At 33.5% G+C, this 21,172-nt stretch overlaps 1 protein-coding gene across 1 annotated transcript in view; it reads left to right on the forward strand.

Moving 5' to 3' along the window:
• The window catches only part of ORC5 (origin recognition complex subunit 5), a 75,044-nt gene that overhangs the window by 19,038 nt on the left and 34,834 nt on the right, over positions 1-21,172 (forward strand). The window contains exons 6-11 of the mRNA XM_045565241.1: positions 5,794-5,924; positions 7,864-7,912; positions 8,002-8,092; positions 14,464-14,516; positions 16,232-16,344; positions 18,145-18,192. Of these exons, the coding sequence (XP_045421197.1) occupies positions 5,794-5,924; positions 7,864-7,912; positions 8,002-8,092; positions 14,464-14,516; positions 16,232-16,344; positions 18,145-18,192 (485 nt within the window). The remainder of the gene's footprint in view (positions 1-5,793; positions 5,925-7,863; positions 7,913-8,001; positions 8,093-14,463; positions 14,517-16,231; positions 16,345-18,144; positions 18,193-21,172) is intronic.

Consider the following 21,172-nt stretch of genomic DNA (forward strand, 5'->3'; position numbering starts at 1 on the left):
ATACTTAGGTTGAGTATCGTATTGGGTTTACATCTTTTAACTTTGTAAATCTCATTTTTCATTAATGTAACTGTTAAAGTACCAACTGCTCGCCCTCGTGTGTCTTATTTTCTTAGAGGTTGTATTTAATGTTAAATTTCATAGATCTTGATGATCTTTGTCTTTGAAAGAACACAAGAGTTTTTTGTGTTGTTAAGTAGCTTTGTAGACTAATACTAGGCTGTCGCTATACAAAGATAATACTTCTGATTCAAAGACTGTAACTGTGAAGCATAAGGTAACAGTTACCAAGCAATGAAAAAAATAGCATTCCATGACCTTGGCCTCATTAACACTATCCCTCTGAACTAATCAACTGTAAGCATTCATTGTTAAGATTAACACATTTTTGCCTGTTTCCACAGGAACAAATAACACCCCCTGCCTTAGCTAATTAACTGAGACTTTTAAAAAAGCAACCGAAAATAGATGAAGGGAGTCCTTATTTTCAATTGCTTCTTCTCCATGAAAATCACAAAGTAAGGAAAAGAGAAAAGGGTAGGAAGAAAAGGAATAAATCAAAAGATTTCATTAAAAAAATTGCTTTGTACCTATATCATCACTGTTTGTAGTTCAGTTTTTTCATGACCCATTCTAGGTTTAGGTTTATTTTTCATTACTTAGATTTAAGTACTGAAAAATTATTTAGAATTTAAGAAAATGATTTAAAAATGCTGATTTTCTACATCTTAGTGAAGTTCAATTGAAGTATTATGTAATTAATTATAGAATTTGACTAAAATTTTTAAAAAGTAAAAATACAAAGCATAATACTAGAGAGTTTGAGGACAAAATTAAAGTGGTCTTGTTAATTTTAGAGAGTGTAGGATGATAGATTTTTGAAAAGTATATAATGGAGCCAGGTTAAATCTGATTATTAAATTGTGGGTCCTCTTACATATCAAGTTTATTCATTTATTTATTTTTTTTAGAGACAGAGTCTCACTCTGTTGCCCGGGCTAGAGTGCTGTGGCGTCAGCCTAGCTCACAGCAACCTCAAACTCCTGGGCTCAAGGGATCCTCCTGCCTCAGCCTCCCGAGTAGCTGGGACTACAGGCATGAGCCACCATGCCCGGCTAATTTTTCTATATATATTTTTAGCTGTCCATATAATTTCTTTCTATTTTTTTGGTAAAGATGGGGTCTCGCTCTTGCTCAGGCTGGTCTCAAACTCCTGAGCTCCAACAATCCACCCGCCTCGGCCTCCCAGAGTGCTAGGATTACAGGCGTGAGCCACCGTGCCTGGCCATCAAGTTTATTTTAATCAGGCAAAAAGCCATTCAAAAAGGGAACATGAATTGATAGGCTAAAATTATTATGATTGGAGTAAGTAAGCATAGAACCAGGACAAAGGGATTATCTTAATGGTTAATGTCATCTATTTGTAATTTGATACAAATGTCATCTTCAGTAATATGGTATCTGATGTTAAGGACACCTCCTCTTAGCAGTTATGGCTAGGGACCTAATTTGGAAGTCTTGTTTTCGGGTCTTTACCATATGCAGAGTATTCATCTTTTGATGATGTATTTTTTTCTTCAGAAGAATTATAATGCACTTGATCAGGTTTTTGGTTTAGTGATTTTATCAGTGAGGATAGGTTAAGTATGCTCTGATAACTCTGAAATTTTAGTGGCCTGTAATTTCCTGTGTCATGACCTTTGTACTATTGTTATCTTGCATTTGACTTCTACATTTACTATAAATCTCATTATATTATTATTTTAGTTTTAAAGAAATGACAAAAAAGAAAATATCTTTTATTGTTTATCCTGGTTGGGATTTGTTGAGTATCTTGGATCTGTGGGTGTATACTTTCTTCAACTTTGGAAAAATTTCAGCCATTATTTCTTCAAATATTTTGTCTGCCCTTTCATTTTCTTCTTCTTTTTTTTTTTTTTGTGGGACTGCATTATAGATATATTAAACCACTTGATATTGTCCTACTGAAAGTCTCTATTTAAATTTTAAATCTTTTTTTCCCGTATTTTGAGATAGTTTTTTGTTTCTCTGTCTTTAAATTCACTGACCTTTTTTCTACAAATATCTAATCTGTAATTAATCTCATCCTGTGGAATTTTTCATTACACATCTTATTATGCTTTTGTTCTCCTTTATATCCTCGAGCATATGAGCATATTTATAATAATTGTTTAAGTCTTCTTGTCCACCAATTTTATTACTTCTTTCATTTGGGGTTTGTTTGTACTGACTAATTTTTCTCCATTTGGGGTATCCATTATACTTTTTCATGTGTCTAGTAATTCTTTTATTTAATTGTAGACATTGTGTTTTTGTTTTTAGACTTTTTTCTGGTAAGCATTTATAATTACTTGTAGGTATATTTGACCCTTTTGAGGCTATTTTTAAGCTTTTTTGGAGAGACTGTCTAGAGTATCCTTTATTCCGGGTCTAATTTTAGCTTCATTTCTAAGACATCGTCCTACTGAATGCTCCATGTATTCAGCATGGTCTCTGCATTCTGACTGGTGGCATGAAAGATCCACAGCCATGTGTGAGCTCTGGGAATTAGTTGACTTATAGGTGTCCAATAGTTGTTTTTTCCATTAAAGTTCTTGTTTGGCTTTATGGAGTTTTACTATATATATACACAGATTGGTGTTCACCTAACACTTGAGGGGGAACCCGTGTGCAGATTTCTGGAGCTCTTTTTCTGCATAGCTGCTTCCCTTTGGGTACTCTGCCCTGCAAATTCTAGCTGCCTTAGCTCCCTCTACTCTGGCCTCTGTCTGCTCAACTCAGTGAAATTAACAAGCTCCTTTTGGAACTCTTCTTGCACCACAGCCTTAAAATTACTTCTAGTTAGAAAGCCTGGCTGGTAGTAGGACTCACCTCATTTGTTTCCCTTTTTTCAGGTATCATGGTTATTTACTGCCTGTTGTTCTGTATCTGAAAATAGTTGTTTTCTATATTGTTTGGTTTTTAATTGTTTATTACAAGAGAATATTTCTGGATCCTCTTACTCCCTCACAACTGAAAGCAAAAGTCCCTCTCCAAGTTAGGAATGGCTTTTCTTTGTGTGTTAGACCATACTTGGTTAGCAAAATTTTAAGATACCAGGGGTTTCTCCTCCCCTTTATTTACTACCTAGTGATGCATTGTTTTCAGCTTTCTTTTAAAGATGAGATTTTATTCCCATGAGTTTGAATAGTCCTAAACATTTAGAGCTGGTATGACTTGCTTATACTCTGAGATTTTTGTCTGTAGTCTGTAACCAAGCAGCTAGGCTACTTTTACAGCAATGCGGTGAGAGGTCTGATTCTTACAAGACTTTCATCACAGCTGAAATGGGAAGTTACATCTAATCAGCTTCCTTATCGGGTAACAGGGGATACCTATAAGGGATATTTAGGTAGAGATGTTCATGGGGCACTCAGGAGTACAGTATGAGTTGGAGATGCAACTGTTTTCCAGATTTTCTCATCCATGCATTTATAGACCATCTTTGTTGCCTATGCATGTTCATCTGTCTGATCATCTCTTCTCTCCCTCTTTCTTTCCATTCATTCAATTGTTTGGTGGATTCTATGTATAAATGTCTTCATTTCTAAGTTTTAAGGTACCTTTTAGGAATTTTCAGTATGTCAAATATTTTGCCATGCACAGCTTAAAAAAACTTAAGTGACATTGTGTCTAGAGTTTTCTACTAGAATGAAAAGTAAATAGACTCCAAGTTCAAGTTTTGGCTTTGCATATTTTTTTTTAGTAGTTTCAATATAAAAATGCATATCTAACAACAGTTTCCCATCTAGTGTTTCTTCAGAATAATATTCAAGTATGAAACTAGGCTTTGAAAATGTTTTTTTTGGTCAACTACTGTGTATAAAATATCCTATTAATATAGTTATTTCTAAACTTCTGTTTGTAAATTTCCATTGATAGTCAATATATATTGTTTGATCTTGCACCTATATCTAACTAATTGTCAGGGATGAGAGAGTGGTTAAAATCAAGAACTAATGATAAATGCCATGGTTAAAAATGCTTACTTAATGGAAATCTCAAACAAAAGAAAATAGACACGATCAGAACATCCTACAAGAGTTTTTTTACCTCTAATTATTGCCAAAGACTTGAACCTTCTGGAACTAGGTTTAAAGTATGAGTCATATGCAGAGAGCTCTTAACTGAGAAGTTTAAGGAGACCGTTGTACCAGGAAGTCAGAGGATATTGCAATAGGAATGAATCTAATTGATTCATGTATTATGGCTAGAAAATTTTGAATAATAGATGGTTGTTTCTCTTTAATTTTAACTGTACCTCTACTATAATATGATATTTCCAGCAGGATAAAATATAAGGTTAGGACTCTAAACATGTGATATTATATATAAAGAGTTTGAGATATAATAGAACAGAAATAAAGATACAAAGTTATAGGATGAAAACATGGTTTGTAAAAGGGGGAATGACAAAGTAAGGATTGGGATCAGGTGATCATTATCATAAAAAAATTTAATGAATTTTTTTCATTTCACAAAAAATAAAGAGCATTTTCTGATTTTTTGGTGGTTTATGTATTACTCTCCTTCCCTTTTTTTCCTAGTTGATTTACTTAATATGCAGAAAAATAAATTACAATCTGTTATTTTTTACCCTTGATATTGACTTTGCCAATAATAAGTTTCTTGAGATTTTCTTTAGATGTCATTGTTTTATATGTCTTAACTAATATTTAACAGTTTTTTTTTTTTAGAACATTTTAACTTTAGTTTCAAAATTTTGATTACTTTTTGTGAATTGTTTCTCCTCAAAACACTTCTGACGCCAAATATGTAGTGGTGTTTCCTCCACCCAACAACCAATCATGCAATTATCCAGACATCAAGTGGGTGTCCTACAATTCAATTCAATTCTGACACTACCAGGAGTTAGTGCAAACTCACAGGTTGAGGGCTTAGTCCCACAAGTCTGTTCCCACTTCACATGCCAGTCTAAGTCCTAGGTTTCCACCTGTACTTTTGAAAACTGGCTGTAAATTGGGGGTTCCCACGTCCCCTCCTCGGGTTCGATAATTTGCTAGAATGATTCATAGAACTCTGGAAACTTAACTATTGTCAGTTTATTATAAAGGATATAAAGGATACAAATGAACAGCCAGATGAAGAGGTATATAGGTCCAGAGGGGTCCCAAGCACAGGAGCTTCTATCCCTGGGGAGTTGGGGTGTGCTACCCTCCCAACACGTGGATGCATTTACCAACCTGGAAGCTGTCTGAACTCTACCATTTAGGATGTCTTATGGAGGTTCCATTATATAGGCATGATTGATTAAATCTTTGGCCATTGGTGATGAGCTCAATCTCTAGGCCTTCTCTTTTTCCTGGAGGACAGGGAATGGGTCCTCTAATCACATGGTTGGTTTCTCTGGCAACTAGTCTCTATCCTGAAGCTATCTAGGGGCCCACTAAGAGTTACCTCATTAGTTTAAACTCTGATATGGTTGAAAGGGGCTTATGAATAACAAAAGATGCTCCTCCCAGCCCTCTCACTCAGGAAATTTCAAGGGTTTTAGAAGCTCTGTGCCCAGAACCTGGGCAAAGACCAAATATATATTTCTCTTTATATCACAAAATCATATTTTTCTATTCTAATCTTGTAACAGTTTTTTTATTCCCTAATTATTGTTGTGTCTGGGTATGAATTTTTTTAAAATCTTCGTTATAAAATTCTGTAAGATATGATTAGGGTGCTGTGTTCATCATTACAAGTTATTTTGTGTCCTGTGAACAGGGAACCTTCAAAAGATCCTGTCCCATGATCATCCTCCAGAGTATTCAGCTGACTTCTATGCCGCCTACATTAATATTCTTCTTGGAGTTTTCTACACAGTTTGTCGGGATTTGAAAGAGCTCAGACATCTGGTGAGTGAGCATTTTGCTTTAAGAAATATATATCTTTTCATATTTATCCATGTAGAAATGATATAAGATAGGCTAAAAGAGAAATTTTACTCTAGAAATTTAGGTATGGCCTTTGGAGGCTAATGTGCCATATAAAAGTAGATATCTGTGGGTTAGTATCATATAAACTTTGTCCTGATCAGAAAACTTTCATTCATTTTTAGTCATGTCTTTTTACTCTTCCTTAGTATTGTGGCTTTTTCCTCTTTTTTATCTCTTTTCTCTAATTGCAGAAAATGTAGAACTCCATTAAAATCACAATGAAGAATAAGAGAAAGGTGTAAAAACTTAGGCAATTTTATAAATCTTTGTTAATTTTTAGTAACAGATTTCTTTCAGGTTCTATGTGTGTATTGTGGTCTAGAATCTAGATGAATTTTAGTATGGTCAGAAGCTCCAATTGCAGGTCTTATCATTAGCCATTGACCTTGACCTAATAATCTTGATATAAAAGATTTCTTAGAAATTTTTTTTTTTAATAGAAAAGCTATTTATATTCCACAGTTTGGAAAATGATCACGTTTAATTTTTTTGACCTATTTTCTTTAATTGTCGGTATGGGAAAGGAAAGTGACAAGAATGTCTGGTTTCCCTTTTAGAAACTTTCAATTAATACTTAAGATCTATCTCCATGTAATGGAAAATAGTAATATATCTAAGGTTGGAAAACAGTTACTTTCAGAGTAACAGAGTCTATATTTCTTAGCAAATTTTCTTTGTTCTTTTCTTTACTCTGAAAAGTGTTATTTGAAAGATATTCACTGTGTGTGAATATGTTTTTATGACAGGACATAGAAGGTAACCAGTTAAAATTGTGCTCACATTTATTATGTTTTTGGAAGTTTTAGATTTCAGGGAACTTCTGATTTACGTGTAGATTTCAGGCATCCTGTCATTTAGGGCAGAAACAAAAAGCAAGCTTTTCCAGCTCAAGCTCATCACTGACATCCCTCCAGAAGTTGAATAGTTTGGGTTCTCTGGCACCCAAGGGAAATGATAACAGAGGGGACTTAGAGAGAGAAAAAGGTCAGTAAAAGCCACCTAGGTGAGATGGAGTAAGGAGCAAAGTCTCTTCTGTCTTTTCTGGGAAATAACTTGCAGTTACCACTTAAATCCTGTGGAAATCTGTGCTGGCAGTCATTTCAAAGTAGATTATGAAGTACAAGAAGGAAAAATTATTTAGGGAAAATGTTTCTAGGAAAAGAAAATGTAAAGGTAGAAAATATATATTCAAATATGGTATTTTTAAAAGTCTTTTGGGTTTCACTTGAAGAATGGTTTTATTTAAGGTGGGGTTATAGCTTTTTTTTAATATCATATTCATAAATGTGAAGTATGGTTTAAGTCTTTACTATTACTGGTAATACTAATAAATATAAAAATGATCTTTGAGCATTGGAGAAAAAATAGCATAATGTTATTTTTCTCCATATTTAGAACATAGAATAAAGATATTTCCTTTTTTTCTTCAAATGAATACTGTTATTTGTTTCCGAGTTTGTGTCTTAAAAAAATGTAATTATAGCTTTAAAAATATCAGTGATAGTATAACATACAAAATATTCTTTAATTGGCTAAATCCTGCCTAAAATATTAGCCTTTAGGTATAAAATAATGTAATAACGGAGACCAGGCTAGAGGGCAGTGGCTAATTACAGGCATGATTATAGCTCACTACAGCCTTGAATTCCTGGGCTCAAGTGATCCTCCTGCCTTAGCCTCTTGAGTAGCTAAGACTATAGGAGTGTGCCACCATGCCCAGCTCATATAATTACATTTTATTTGATAAGTTGTATTTAAATAAAATTGCCTGAATTGTAAAAAAAATTTTACTTGAAAAATAAATTCCTAATTATGATAATTGAGTGCTTTTTTTCCTTCTCTTTTTCTTTACTTACAGGCAATACTTAATTTTCCTAAATATTGTGAACCCGTGGTTAAAGGAGAAGGTACTTATGTAATTTTACTTACCAATATTTCTTTTGAGAAAAATTTTTATAAGATACAAATTTTTAAAACTTTCTTCCCCTTGTGTTAGCAAGTGAACGTGATACTCGCAAACTGTGGAGAAATATTGAACCTCATTTGAAGAAAGCCATGCAGACTGTTTATCTCAGGGAAATATCAAGGTAATTTTCCTTTAGTATATGTATTATTTCTGTATCTTTATTTGGGATATTTACTCTGTTAACCTAACTGACAGACTCTTTTAGAGGCTCTCCAAAAGAAAATATTTATTCAGGAATAGGGATTGCAATGAGAATACACATGCCATAGTAAAGTATGTGCATATTCAGGAGGTAAAGAAGACAAAGGTTTTTAAAGGAAAAATGAGGAAGATTGCATAATTGTTTTGAGATAGTTATCCTTGGCTATAAGAATCAGTAACGAGGGTGGTGCCAGTCTGAGGCTGGACGAACAGTTGGTAGGTAGATGTTCTTGTAGAAGTATTTTTTGTGTAAGATTCTGATGGCCTTTGTGCAAGGTTGTGGTTTTTGTAGTCTTTTGTGATAGTTCTTATTATCAGGCATTTATGCATGAGAACCCTCCCTTCATGGCCTTCCCTGGCTGTATTTGTTAGGGTTTTTAACACAAGTGACTCCATTTTTATTTTGACAACTTTCTCATTTCCCTTTTTGATCAAGATCTTTCTCCAGAAGCATTGCTCATCCATCATGCTGTAGTTAGGTTTTTATTATCCCTTGGTGCTGGGATGGACCTGTTCTGGGTTATTGGTCTGGTTGCATATTGGAGGGAGTGAATGGCGGCTAGGAGTTAAGTTCAGTTTTACCCATCCATAAGCATTGGCTATCATGGCAAAGCACTGGGCCAGCATTATTTTGTTAGGAGTTGTACTCCTGCATAAATTTGACAGGCAACAGGTACAAAGTTTTAAAAGGAAAATACAAAGTAAACTTTATAGTAATGTGACAATCCCAGTTTGCATAATGCTTTTGATCCATGAATGTAGGCTTAAAGGCAACCAGTTGAATAAATCAAATGACCATGGATGATTAGATGAGACATGTTGTAACCATGTGGTCAGTTTTCTTATTTTGTATGTATGAGTCTCAACTTCCCCAGAGGAATTTATGCAGGTACAGCATGTACTATATTAGGAATAGCACAGACATTTTTTTATTTAACCAATAGATAGAGTAATTTTATCCTCTAGTATCTCATGACTCGTTTAAAATAAAGCAGAGAGTAAGCAATAGATGTATTAGGGATGTTGCCAAAGTTACCCACTAGGTAGACTAAAGACTCTTTTAGATCACACTCTGTCAAGTTACCAGCAGAAGCTGAAGGAAATGAATATTACCTGCAAATCATGTGCAATAAGATATAGCAAAAGCTGAACTTTCAAGGTGTGAATCTGAGAAGCTTTAGGAGGAAAATTCTACCTTGAGGAATGAAATTATCATTCTAAATGAAGAAGACAGCATTTCTAACCTAAAACTAGGGAATTAAATGAAGTCTGTAAAAACAGGAGGAAGAAGCTGCAGTTTAGAATATGGCTGTTAAAGAAACAGATTTTAGAATTAAAAATTAAAACCTCTTGCAATTTTTACCAAGAGCAGGTCAATACTGAAGAAAAAACAAAACATGTTCTAACATAGTGGACCAAATTTTTGTATTGTATTTGTTTTGTATTGGGGTATTTTGTATTGTGTGTGTATAAAATTAAAGTCAATCTTTAGAAAGATTTATAATTATATCCATTTTGATCACACATTTTTTTTTTTTAATAAATTTGCCCTTCACAAACCATATCACAACTTAACACAGACCTTCCATGGCATGCTTAGATCTTTAGTTTTGCTCTATACTTTATTTTTAAGAAATAACCAGTCATTTTATTTTAGGACAAAAAATTTACCACACAAGATTCTTTCTCATACAAAATTATTTCCTTTTCGTTTTAACCTTCCTTACCAAAAATACATCTTTATACTCGTAACTTTCTTCACATCCGTCTCTCTGCTACTTGTTGTTTTCTTCTTTAATTTACTTTTTGAAGCAACCTTAAATAACCTTCCAAATTTATGCAAAATTATTTTTTCTTAAAAATATGCATTTTTATGCATTTCTCATAATTTTTGTCATCAAAAATGCATTTTGGGGATACAGAATTATGTATATATTAATTGGCATTTTTAACTCTTGATAACTGTAATTTCTAGTGAAAACCTAGGAAGCAAGAAACTTTGAACTGTCACATGTAAGTACTTTATAGAGAAGAAACATTTTATAACTTTAGAAATAATTCACCGTAAGATAACAATATTTATTAGTAAACCCAAGTATATTTAGTCTTTTTATAAAATTTAAGGAGCCAAGAACAAACTTATATTTGTGTTTACCAATTTATTTTTCAGTATTTTATCTTATTTGGAAATGACCCAGATGTTTGTTGAGTATCATTACTTAATTTAATATAACCTTAATAGTTTTGAAACTATGTGTAAATGTTCATTTATAAACACTTGTCATTTACATTCACCTTATTTATTTTTAACAGTTATAATTAGATAACTTATGAAAACTGAGATATTAGACAAGGGTCGTCATTAGTTCAAGCTATTTTCATGTTAACCATTTTTATAGCTTGTGAATATCTACCTTAAGTTAAATATATGGGTATTTTGTCAGTAACTCAGAAGAAGCAGCTATAGTCTTATCTATCAAAGAGTTACACAAAGAGGGATCATTTCTGTTTGTAGGCTGGGTTTATAGTTTTATAACCTTTGTGTCAAACCCTGGCAAAAACATCTAGTAGAGAGAAATATAAAACTGTCTGCCAGTAAACCCAGCCAAAAAGGTATGCTGACAATTTTGAAGACATAGTTCTATTTTATCAACAAGTTTAAAACCAGGTTATTTATCAAAGATTTATTTAAGGCACATGAACTAAAAGATATTTGGATTAATTGCTATGCATTTTAACAATTTTTATGAGTGCTTTCTTATTTAAGCCAATCTGAGTAGGAAAATTCCTTAAGGGAGTTTCTGGCTGACTATGCCAGATTTTACCATGTAGACATAGCACATAACAACAAAGACCTTGTAGCTCTCATTGTAGAATTTTAGTCATGAGTAGCAGAACATAGTAATATAAACTCACCAGTTTATAAAAAGACAGTTGAATCCAAATTATATATCTTGTAAAAATAGGACCTGTTCACATGGCTAAACTTTATTTGCCCTGATAGGTAATTTATGAAGGCTATGGACCAAAATTTTGGGTAAGGCAGTTTTCATAGCAGTTTGATTAAAAAAAAACAAAACTCTTTTTAGTTTCAAATGAGTTTAAATATTCAAATGTTTATATTTTAGCTAGGACTAGCTGAATTGTATAAAAAAACCAAAATCTCTAAGTGACCTTGAATTAATAACAGATGTACTTATCTATCTTTTGTTTGTTGATCTAGTTTGTTTAATTAGTCAAAATGGATGGAAAAGCATTTTAGCAGGGTTTTTTTTTCTTTCTTTCTTTTTTCCCCCTTTTTCTAGTCCCCTGCATGGCAGACAAAGCAATTTTTATGCCAGAAAGAGATATATTATTATTCTGAGCTCTAGATTTTAACCTGTTCAATATGAGAGCCTAACTTTTATAAACATTTATCTAGCTCTTTTTTTTTTTTTTTTTTTTAGAATATCCATCCTTTAACTGTTCCATCACTGAAAACACTTGTAAGCCAGGCAAACCTAAATTTGCATTACCAAAGGTGTCTAAGTTGTCAGTTGCCATAAAGCTGTTTTAATTTGTAAAGCCATTAATTTGAAAGCCTTTTAGACTTTTTTCCTTTCTTTCTTTCTATTTTGGCTGGGATGCCATAAGTAGTGAGTTTATTTCAACACCAGCAGAAAAGTTAGCAGATTTTTAAATACAGAGAGAGAAAAAAAAATATTGAAATTAGAAGGCACTACATGTTACTCTGTAATTGGTTGCAGCTTTTTAACAAGCTTAGAGAGTTCAAATAATGGCCATTGATCTCTGGTTTATCCTTGATATAATTTGCCCATCAGTTTAAAAATGTACCCGAGAATGAGCCTGAGAAGAGAATAGCTGACTAGAATCTCTGAAGGAAGGTTGTTTTGGTATGCCTTTAAAATTTGAGGATTCTATTCTATTTCTTATTAATCTTTCAAGGGCAAAGAAAATCCTATAAATCCAGTTAGATAATGTCAGGGGTCTGAACTAGTGTTTCAGATGGTGGCAACTGTCCTAGTAACTTTTAATTAGCCTTCTGGTGTCCACCATTTAGAATGTTTATTTTTGCTCTCAGAAGATTTTCAGAAACAAGCAAGGGAAGAGAGCCAAATCGTTTACAGTCATGTGTAACTAAAGATAAGAGTGTTCACAAAAATTTTTAAGGCAGATCCAACAAAATATTAAGTTAGGCGTACAGAATCAAAAGTGAATTCACCAGAAAAGACATGCTTCACAGACAGAACATAAATTCTGTAGAAACCAGAGTATTCAAACCAGAAGGACACTTGTCCTTATACCAAAAAGAGCTTACCAGGAAAGGAAAAAAAAAAAAAATCTTTTAACATCCCACATCCCAGGAGGGGTGCAAGGTCCTTTATTAAGGCATCCATATCCATATCCAAATCAGATCCTGAATAAAGTCAAGAGCTTCTACCAAAAGGAGGGAGGCTTGGTTGGCCTGAAGGAGGCCTCACCAGGGCAGAAAAGGCAAGCCATGGAAGATAGCTCAAAGGGCTCAAATGACTGCTGCACACCAGTTCTAAGAACCACTGATTCCTTCCAAAGGTGATCTTGCTTCATGTCCTACTTCATCCATGCATAATAAAATTTACTAAATTAAAAAATAAAAATAATCACATATTTCATATTTCCTAAGTGAGTTGAACAATTGGGATAAACAGAATAAAGAAAAAGGAGAGTGAAAACGTAGAAGGCTAGAACCTGACTCAGTAAGGTGTTGTTGGGAATATGTTGATTTTTATAGCTTTTATAAGCAGTTTGGATAAGCTATGAAAAAGACCCCAATCATGCTTCCTGATTCATCTTAAAATTCTAATCTATTCAACCTTTCTTAATATAACTACTATGACTCTGAATCACCTCTGGAAATAGATAGTCCATATATATATTTATTTAGAATATTCATGACCTTTTTAATCAGAGATCTCAGTTGAAATGCTGCCTCCACCATTTTGACACTTTTTAATCTTAGTCAAATTAGTTAGACCCTCAGTTTTGTTATTTGGAAAAAAAATGACATTTTCTCATAAATTTATGAGGATTAAATACAGTGTTTAACTGGGTTCATAAATATTGGTCTCCCCCTTCTCAGTTAAAGATGGTTTTACCCTAGTTGTCCTTTGAGAGTTTTAATTACAACATTCACTGGGCAGTTGTTATGTAAGAAAATCTTATCAATTTAAACTGTTTAGAAGTTGGGGTTGTAACATTGTAACTGATAAAAATTTATTTTTACTTGCATTTATTAGAAGTAATAAATGCAAAAATGCCTTATAATTTGTGAAGCATTGTTCAGCTAAAAGGTGGAGGAAACAATCTATTTTTAAAGGCAGCTTGTGGTACCAGGTCTGCTTTCCACATAGGTTACTAGTAGCCCATTAAAATTTCCCATATTGCTGTGTTCCCAGAATTTTCAACCAACTTTGCAGACTTTGAAAGTATGTGCTGCTGGGTATTTAATTGTTCTAATCTGACATTATTTTTAAATTAGCATTTAAATTAGCATTTAACCCTGTAAGATAATTTTAGAGTTGCTGAGTGTCCTTGCTGATCATTGTATCTATTATATCTAACTGCCTTATTTTGGGGGGAGAAGGTTATTGCTTTTTTCAAAGTCACACAACTAAAACCTCTGTCTTGGGCAGTCTTTTTTCTGTTTATACCATAGTGTGTTTTCCTATGAATTTGATCTGTCATATAATCATTTCATATTCTCAATAGTATTTTGGCTGTTTAATAGTTTTAATTGCAAGTAAGACTAGAGTGGGGCAATTAAAATAGCATGAATTCTGTAGACATCCTATACATGATAGATTTAGCTCTTAATTCTACTGTTGACTGGCTGGATGTCTTCTGGCAACTTAACGTTTGGGCCTCAGTTTTCTGATGTAATAGCTACTTCGAAGGATTGTTAGGGAGTTGAGAAATAGTGTATAACAATTGTATCTAATTAGTAACTACAATATTGGGAATTTTACTGAATGGTGGTTGGTATTATTTATTGGTTGATGCTTTTTGATAGCTTTACAATTGTGATCATAGTAAAAGATTATTAAATAATTAACGTCTGGGTATTGCTTTGTAAGTTTATATTCTAAAATACACTAAATGATTTTGTACAGGTATAAACCTGTATATTACTTTTCTTGTTTTCTATTTTATCAATAAATTAAAATTTTTCAGTTTTACTAAGACCCTGTTTTAAGTACAGCATATTGATTTCATATATTTTCAATCCAGTTTTGTTCTTCTATATTCTTTCAGTTCCCAGTGGGAAAAGCTACAGAAAGATGACACAGATCCAGGACAGCTGAAAGGTATCAGAAGAAACACTGAGATAGTTCTATAGACACTTTTTAAACTAATTGTCAAGATGCTAAAGTAATACTAAAGAGCATTTACTCAGTAAATAGTGTTATAAAAGAGAATTTACTTTTCAAGCTCTAACTATATTTTCATTAATCATTTTCTTTAACTAAAGCTACAATTTAATGGGAGGAAATAAAGTTTGAAAGTCAGTTTTGTGTTTTCTAAATGTTAGATTATATCATGTGAAAATCAAACAATTTGTATTTCTTTAAATGTTTTTTTAAATCCAATTATATGACACAATTTTATCTTGTGTATATATTTCATGAATTTTATGGAATAAAAACCAATTTGATGTTAACTCAATTTAGAAGATTCACTTATTTGATGATGTTTTGAAAGCTTTGTGCTTTTGTTTTCTTTAAGAAAACTATTGTTTTGGATTTATTCCAAATGGAACTACCCTTTACTTTAAAAAATAAGGAAATATCTAACATGTCCTTATTTTTTTAAAATGGTTGTTGGGTTGGAGAAAATGGTGTGAAATGGTGATGCTGAGATTCTGTTTTGTCTTTTTTGGTTTCTAAATGCTACAGATGCTTTACAAATGATTTCCAGTTGTGTGTTGTAAGGGAAAGAGACATATGCTAGAATTAGAAAAATCTACAATAATTGGTCTGCAATGCCTTCTAACTTTGTGACTCCGAACCCAGCTCAGTCTTTTGTTTGTAAAATGGGAAAAATACCTAGCTTTAAGTTATTGCAAAGGTTTAAAGGGAAGAACCTTGCACAGTGACACACAGATATTCAGTAAATATTAGATTATTTCCCTTAAGAATCAGTATTGCTTGACTGATTCCATTGTTTTATTTATCCATTCATCAATTATTCACTATACAAGACATTCTAGGGGTGCAAAAAAACACTAGATGTGGCTCCATCAACAAACAGTAGCACTTACTAGAGAATATTATTATTAATAATATTATTTTTTTTAGAGAAGGTTTTGCTCTGTTGCCCAGGCTGGAGTGCAGTGGCCCAGAACTACAGGCATGTGCCATCACAGCCTGCTCTAGTTTTTTAATTTTTTATTTTTAGAGAGATGGTCTCTCTGTGTTGCCCAGGCTGATCTCAAACTCCTGGCCTCAAGCAGTCCCTGCCACCTTAGCCTCCCAAAGTGCTGAGATCACAGGCGTGAGCCACCGTGCCTAGTTGAGAATATGATTTATATACAGGCTGAGCATCCCTATTCCAAAAATCTGAAAACTAAAATGCTTCAAAATCTGAAAAAAACTGAAATCAAACACTTCTGGGTCTCAAGCATTTTGGATCAGGTATAATCAGCCTGTATAATTAACTGTTAGCATAAGGCATAATGTTGTATGGGACATAAGTGAAATATACAGAGTAGGAATTCATAGTAGAGACAGATTTTTCTATTTTGATGTGGTAAGGGAACGTCAGGGAGGGTTTAATGGAGAACATGGTCATGAAGGGAAGAATGGGTAGGATTTAGATTTCAGAATGGGAGGAGCCAAGCAAGAATGATAGATTGAGCAAAGCATATCATTAATGTTCATCACTACCAGCAGCATCATCATGGCACTTTAAGCACAAGGAGCAAGTCATTTTTACTAGAGAATACCCTATGTAAGTCAGAAGAGATACTCAAAACCTAATGGTAGCCTAATAAATATCTTCATAAAAGTATTTTATCGTGTAGGTCTCTCAGCACATACTCATGTGGAACTTCCATATTACTCTAAGTTTATTCTAATTGCTGCGTACCTCGCTTCATACAATCCAGCAAGAACTGACAAGAGGTTCTTTCTTAAGGTAATAGAAACATATTTCTTTTTGCTTTATTTTTGAGGATCCCAGGAATATTTTGAAATTTCTTAACACTTATAAATTTCTAAGGGGCAGAGAGTAGAATAAGAGATTGCTAAATATATATTTAGAACTCACTCTCTAAAGCTGCGGTCCCCAGTCCCCGGGCCGCAGACTGGTACCAGTCCATGGCCTGTTAGGAACCAGGCGGCACAGCAGGAGGTGAGCAGTGGGCAAGTGAACTAGGGAAGCCTCATCTGTATTTACAGCCACTCCCCATTGCCTGCATCACTGCATAAGCTCCGCCTCCTTTCAGATCAGTGGCAGCGTTGGATTCTCACAGGAGTGCGAACCCTATTGTAAACTGCGCCTGCAAGGGGTGCAGGTTGTGCACTCTTTATGAGAATCTAATGCCTGATGATCTGAGGTGGAGTTGAGGCCGTGATGCTAGTGCTGGGGAGCAGCCACAAATACAGATTAACATTAGGAGAGAGGTTTGACTGCACAGAGACCATAATAAATCAGTTGTTTGCAGACTTATATCAAAACCCTAACAGTGAGTGGCAAGTGACAATTAAGCTGCATCTGGTGGCAGGCTTATAGTATATATTACAATGTAATAATAATAGAAATAAAGTACACAATAAATGTAAATAGAATGCGCTTGAATCGTCCTGAAACCATATCCCCACCCTCTATCCCTTCCCCGGGTCTGTGGAAAAATTGTCTTCCATGAAACCGGTCCCTGGTGCCAAAAAGGTTGGGGACCGCTGCTCTAAAGGCTTTAAATTAATAGCACAACCTGAAATTTGAGAGAAGGTAGGTAGTTTCACAGAAGAGAGGAAATCAGGTATACTTTAGGTGATAATACTAGATTTAAAAAATACATAAATAAGATTTTGTTTCAAGTATGAAAGATACAAATAATTTTAAGGATGGTAACTCTTTATTCTAAAGTTCTTATTGTAATGAATTATTATCAAGAACACTCACAGTCCTCTTCTGCATGGACATTAGTTGGAGAAATCCCATTTTAGAATTGCTTTTCTTTTTTTCTTCTCGTCACATTTGCCTTTTAACTTCCTGAGAACTTTCCAATCTCTTTCCTACCTTAAGGTCTTTGTCTATGTTCTTTCTGGAAATCTTCCCTTTTCGTCCTTCAGGTTTCAGTTTAAATGTTACTTTCTCATAGCAGTCCTCCTTGTACAACCTGTCTTAAGTAGGTCCTCTTTATTGTTTCCTATTTCACATGATGTTTGTTTTCTTCTTTGGACTTACAACAATGTGTAATAAATTTGTGTGGGTAGTTTGTTTTTGTTTTTGGTTTTGGTTTTGTTTTGGTCATTTCTTCCACTGTTCTTTAGTTACATGAAGGCAAGGACTACATCTGTTTTTTCCCCCACTATTGAATTTTGGGTGTCTAATTAAATGCTCTCAGTGTTTGTTATGTGAATTGCCAGTCTTTTATGGGCTGAATAAAAACCCATTTCTCTTTGGAAGTTCTATTTTTATTGCAGTAAATATGCTGTACTAAATATAATAAATTCTTTTAATAAGTGTCACTGTTTTATGTTAAAAACTCTTTATGTGCAAAAGTAATCTTGCATCCAGTCCATATCTAAGTCAAATCATCCTAAAATATGTTGAAGTTTAATATATACAAGGTGATAAGAAGAATAAAATTTTTAAGACCGTAAAATATGTAAATTATTATTATGTGTGTTGTGTTTTAAACAAAATTTTTTTATTTTATGTTATGGAGTAGTATCTTCTTTTCATCTTAAAGTTTATTTTCCTTAATTGCAGCATCATGGGAAAATCAAGAAAACCAACTTTCTAAAGAAACATGAAAAGGTATTTACATTTTAATGTCTCTAATGGAAGAAATCTAGGAATTGAAGATAATACAGGAAATGGATAAATGTGTAATTGTATTGGTCACGTTGGATATAAGATCTTGTTTGTGTTGATATGATGCCATTATAATATTGTAATAGTTTTCATGTTGAAAACAGTGATTGAAGGCACATTCAAATGTGGTAGTCCTGGTGATAAAACTGAGTTGCTAAAGTTTTTTTAGTGATTTAGTAGATGAAAAAGATCACCCTGAATTAGTTTTACACAACTGATTAAAAGCAGATATTTCCTTCCTTTCCCCTTTGAAATACCCATAAAAATGACATTGAAGAAATAAAAAAGGTAAACTCATAAAGACTAAGTAGATGGGAGACCCTGAAAATTTGTAATTGCATAGTAGGTAAATATTTCAGGTGACTAAGATCAGAGAAAGCTAAAATATAAGTCCCAAACCAAGCTGATGTGGCCTGAAGAATCTGAGAAAGCTTAGGCATTACAGGCACTGAGTACTTTTGAAGGTTAAGAGCAGGGCAAGGTTGAAATTGTTAAGACGAGCATTTGGACTGTTTAGATCACTTGTTCCACTTTGTACATCCAAACCGCTGCTGCTTCTCTTGGCAGAAGATAGAGAATTTTGAACAATAGACTGTACACTATAGCCATGAGTTTTGTTTCTCACTCTTACTCTCAAGCACTTTTGCTCAGTCACTTCTAAATTCATAGAGTTTTCTTGGGACTTTGAAGACATTATTTTATTGCCTCCTTGCTTTCATTGTTGCTGCTAAAAATTCTGCTGGTAGTTTATTATTCCTCTTTTGGTATCCTTGTATTCTCTAGCTGGTTTTAAGTTCCTTTCCTTCGATATTTTTAGTTTCACTGATACATCTGGGATTGAATTTTTTAAAATTTGGGATTAGTTTTGCTTTCTGAATTTGAACAATGGTACCTTTATTCAATTCTGATAAATTCTTATTCAGTTTTCAAATATTACCTCTTCCCCATTCTTTCTAACATGTCTTCCTGAGACACTGATTAGATAGATGTTATAATTTCTCACTCTGTTCTCTTTGTCTCTTAAATCTTTTACATTCTTCATTCTTTTTGGTCTCTGTGTGCTGCAGTATGTTCTGGATAATTTCTTCAATTCTGTCTTCTGATTTTATCTTCAGCTGTGTCTATTCTGTTATTTATATCAACTTTGTAATTTAAAAATCTTATTTGTAATTTTTAGAAGTTCTAGTTCATTTCAAGTCTATTTGGTCACATACATTTTTCTTAGTCATATTTTTCTTTAATATAAAACATAGCTATTTGATGTTCTATATTTTACATCACAGTATCAGAAGTCCTTGTTGGTCACATTTCACATTTTCTGTTTTTACTGGATTGTGCTCATGATGCCTTGTTTCGTGGACATGTTTAATTTTTAATTGTTGACTGAACTTAATTTTTGAAATTTTTGAAGTCTGAAATGTGTTCTCTTACATTTTACTTCTGTACAGTTACTTAGGACCGCCAGTAACCTGGGATCATTTGTGGTTTTCAGACCACAAAGATATTGTGAATTCTGCCCCCCTAGCTTCTAGTTAAAAATGCTCAGGGAAAGCTTTCTTCTCCCTTCACACAATGCCAAGGTTTGGCAGGGAAGTGACCTTACCAAATCCATTCATCCATAAAAAGGTGAATAAAGTTTGTCCTGTTTTCAAGACGGGTTTGTCTAGAAAAGAAAAACACATAAACACATGTGTTATGATAATTATAGTAAAAGCTGTTGAGCAACTCTGAGCCAAACATTGTTAAGCTCTGCATATGATTTCATTTTAATTCTCACAGTGACTTAATGCATGTGGTTACTGTCATTTTCCTCATATTCTAGGTAAGGATTCAAGAGAAATTAAGTAACTTGCCCAAGATTACATAGTTAATATATGGTAAAACCAGGATCCAATTCCAGGACTGTCTAACTCCAAACCTAGGATCTTTACCACCATCCTTGAACTCATACAATAGACAAATAATTAATATCTAGAATTTTTAAAGACTCATGCAAACCAATAAGAAAAAGATAAAATTCAATACAAAAATGGGTAAATGATACAAAAAGGGACCTGAATATCTAATTTTAAACAACACAATTATCAGCTTCATTCACTGATGAAAGAAATGCAAATTATGACAACAGTGAGGTATTTCACACTCTTGGATTGACAAAACTAAAAAAGTCTGGTGATTCCAAGGGCTGCTGATAATGAAGAAGAATAAGAGCTTGCCTGTTCTACAGGTTGACAGTATCTAACAAAGTTAATTTGTGAATGTACTTTGTATTGGTCAGGATAGGTTGGACTATGCTGCAGTAAAAAACTGCAGAACCCTCAGTGGCTTACCACAACTGAAGTTTTTACATTGCTCACAACATAACAGAATGTGAGTTAGGTGGTCCTTTTTTATCTTAGTGATGTTAAGTGAAACATGGTGGCTTCTAAAGTCGCTACCAGAGGGAAAGAGGATGAAGGGATCCAGTGATTTGAAAGGCCATACTTGGAAGTAGCTCCCATCACTTCTATTTATATTCCATTGGCCAGAACTCAGTTAAATGACCTTCCTCTAACTGCAGGCGTGACTGAGAAAGGTAGTCTTCCTGTGTGCCCAAGAAGAAACCATGTTGGCAAACACAGCATTGTTTCTGCCCTATGCTTTAACCTAGCAATCCCACTTAGAGAAACACACACATGTGTACAAGGAGAAATGTGCAAGATTGTCAGTCACATTATTATTTGTAATAATGATAGGGTTTTAAAAGCAGATAATCATAAATAAAATGGAATTCTGTAGGGTAGTTTAAAAATGCAGTAGAGAGATACATATATCTATATGGATAAACCTTAAAAAACATAATTTTGAAGGTAAAAAACAATTTTGTATATGTGTTCAAAATGATACCATTGGTATAAAATTTTAAATCATGCAAACAATACTA

This window comes from Lemur catta, chromosome 11 (genome assembly GCF_020740605.2).
Source record: "Lemur catta isolate mLemCat1 chromosome 11, mLemCat1.pri, whole genome shotgun sequence".
NCBI lineage: Eukaryota > Metazoa > Chordata > Mammalia > Primates > Lemuridae > Lemur > Lemur catta.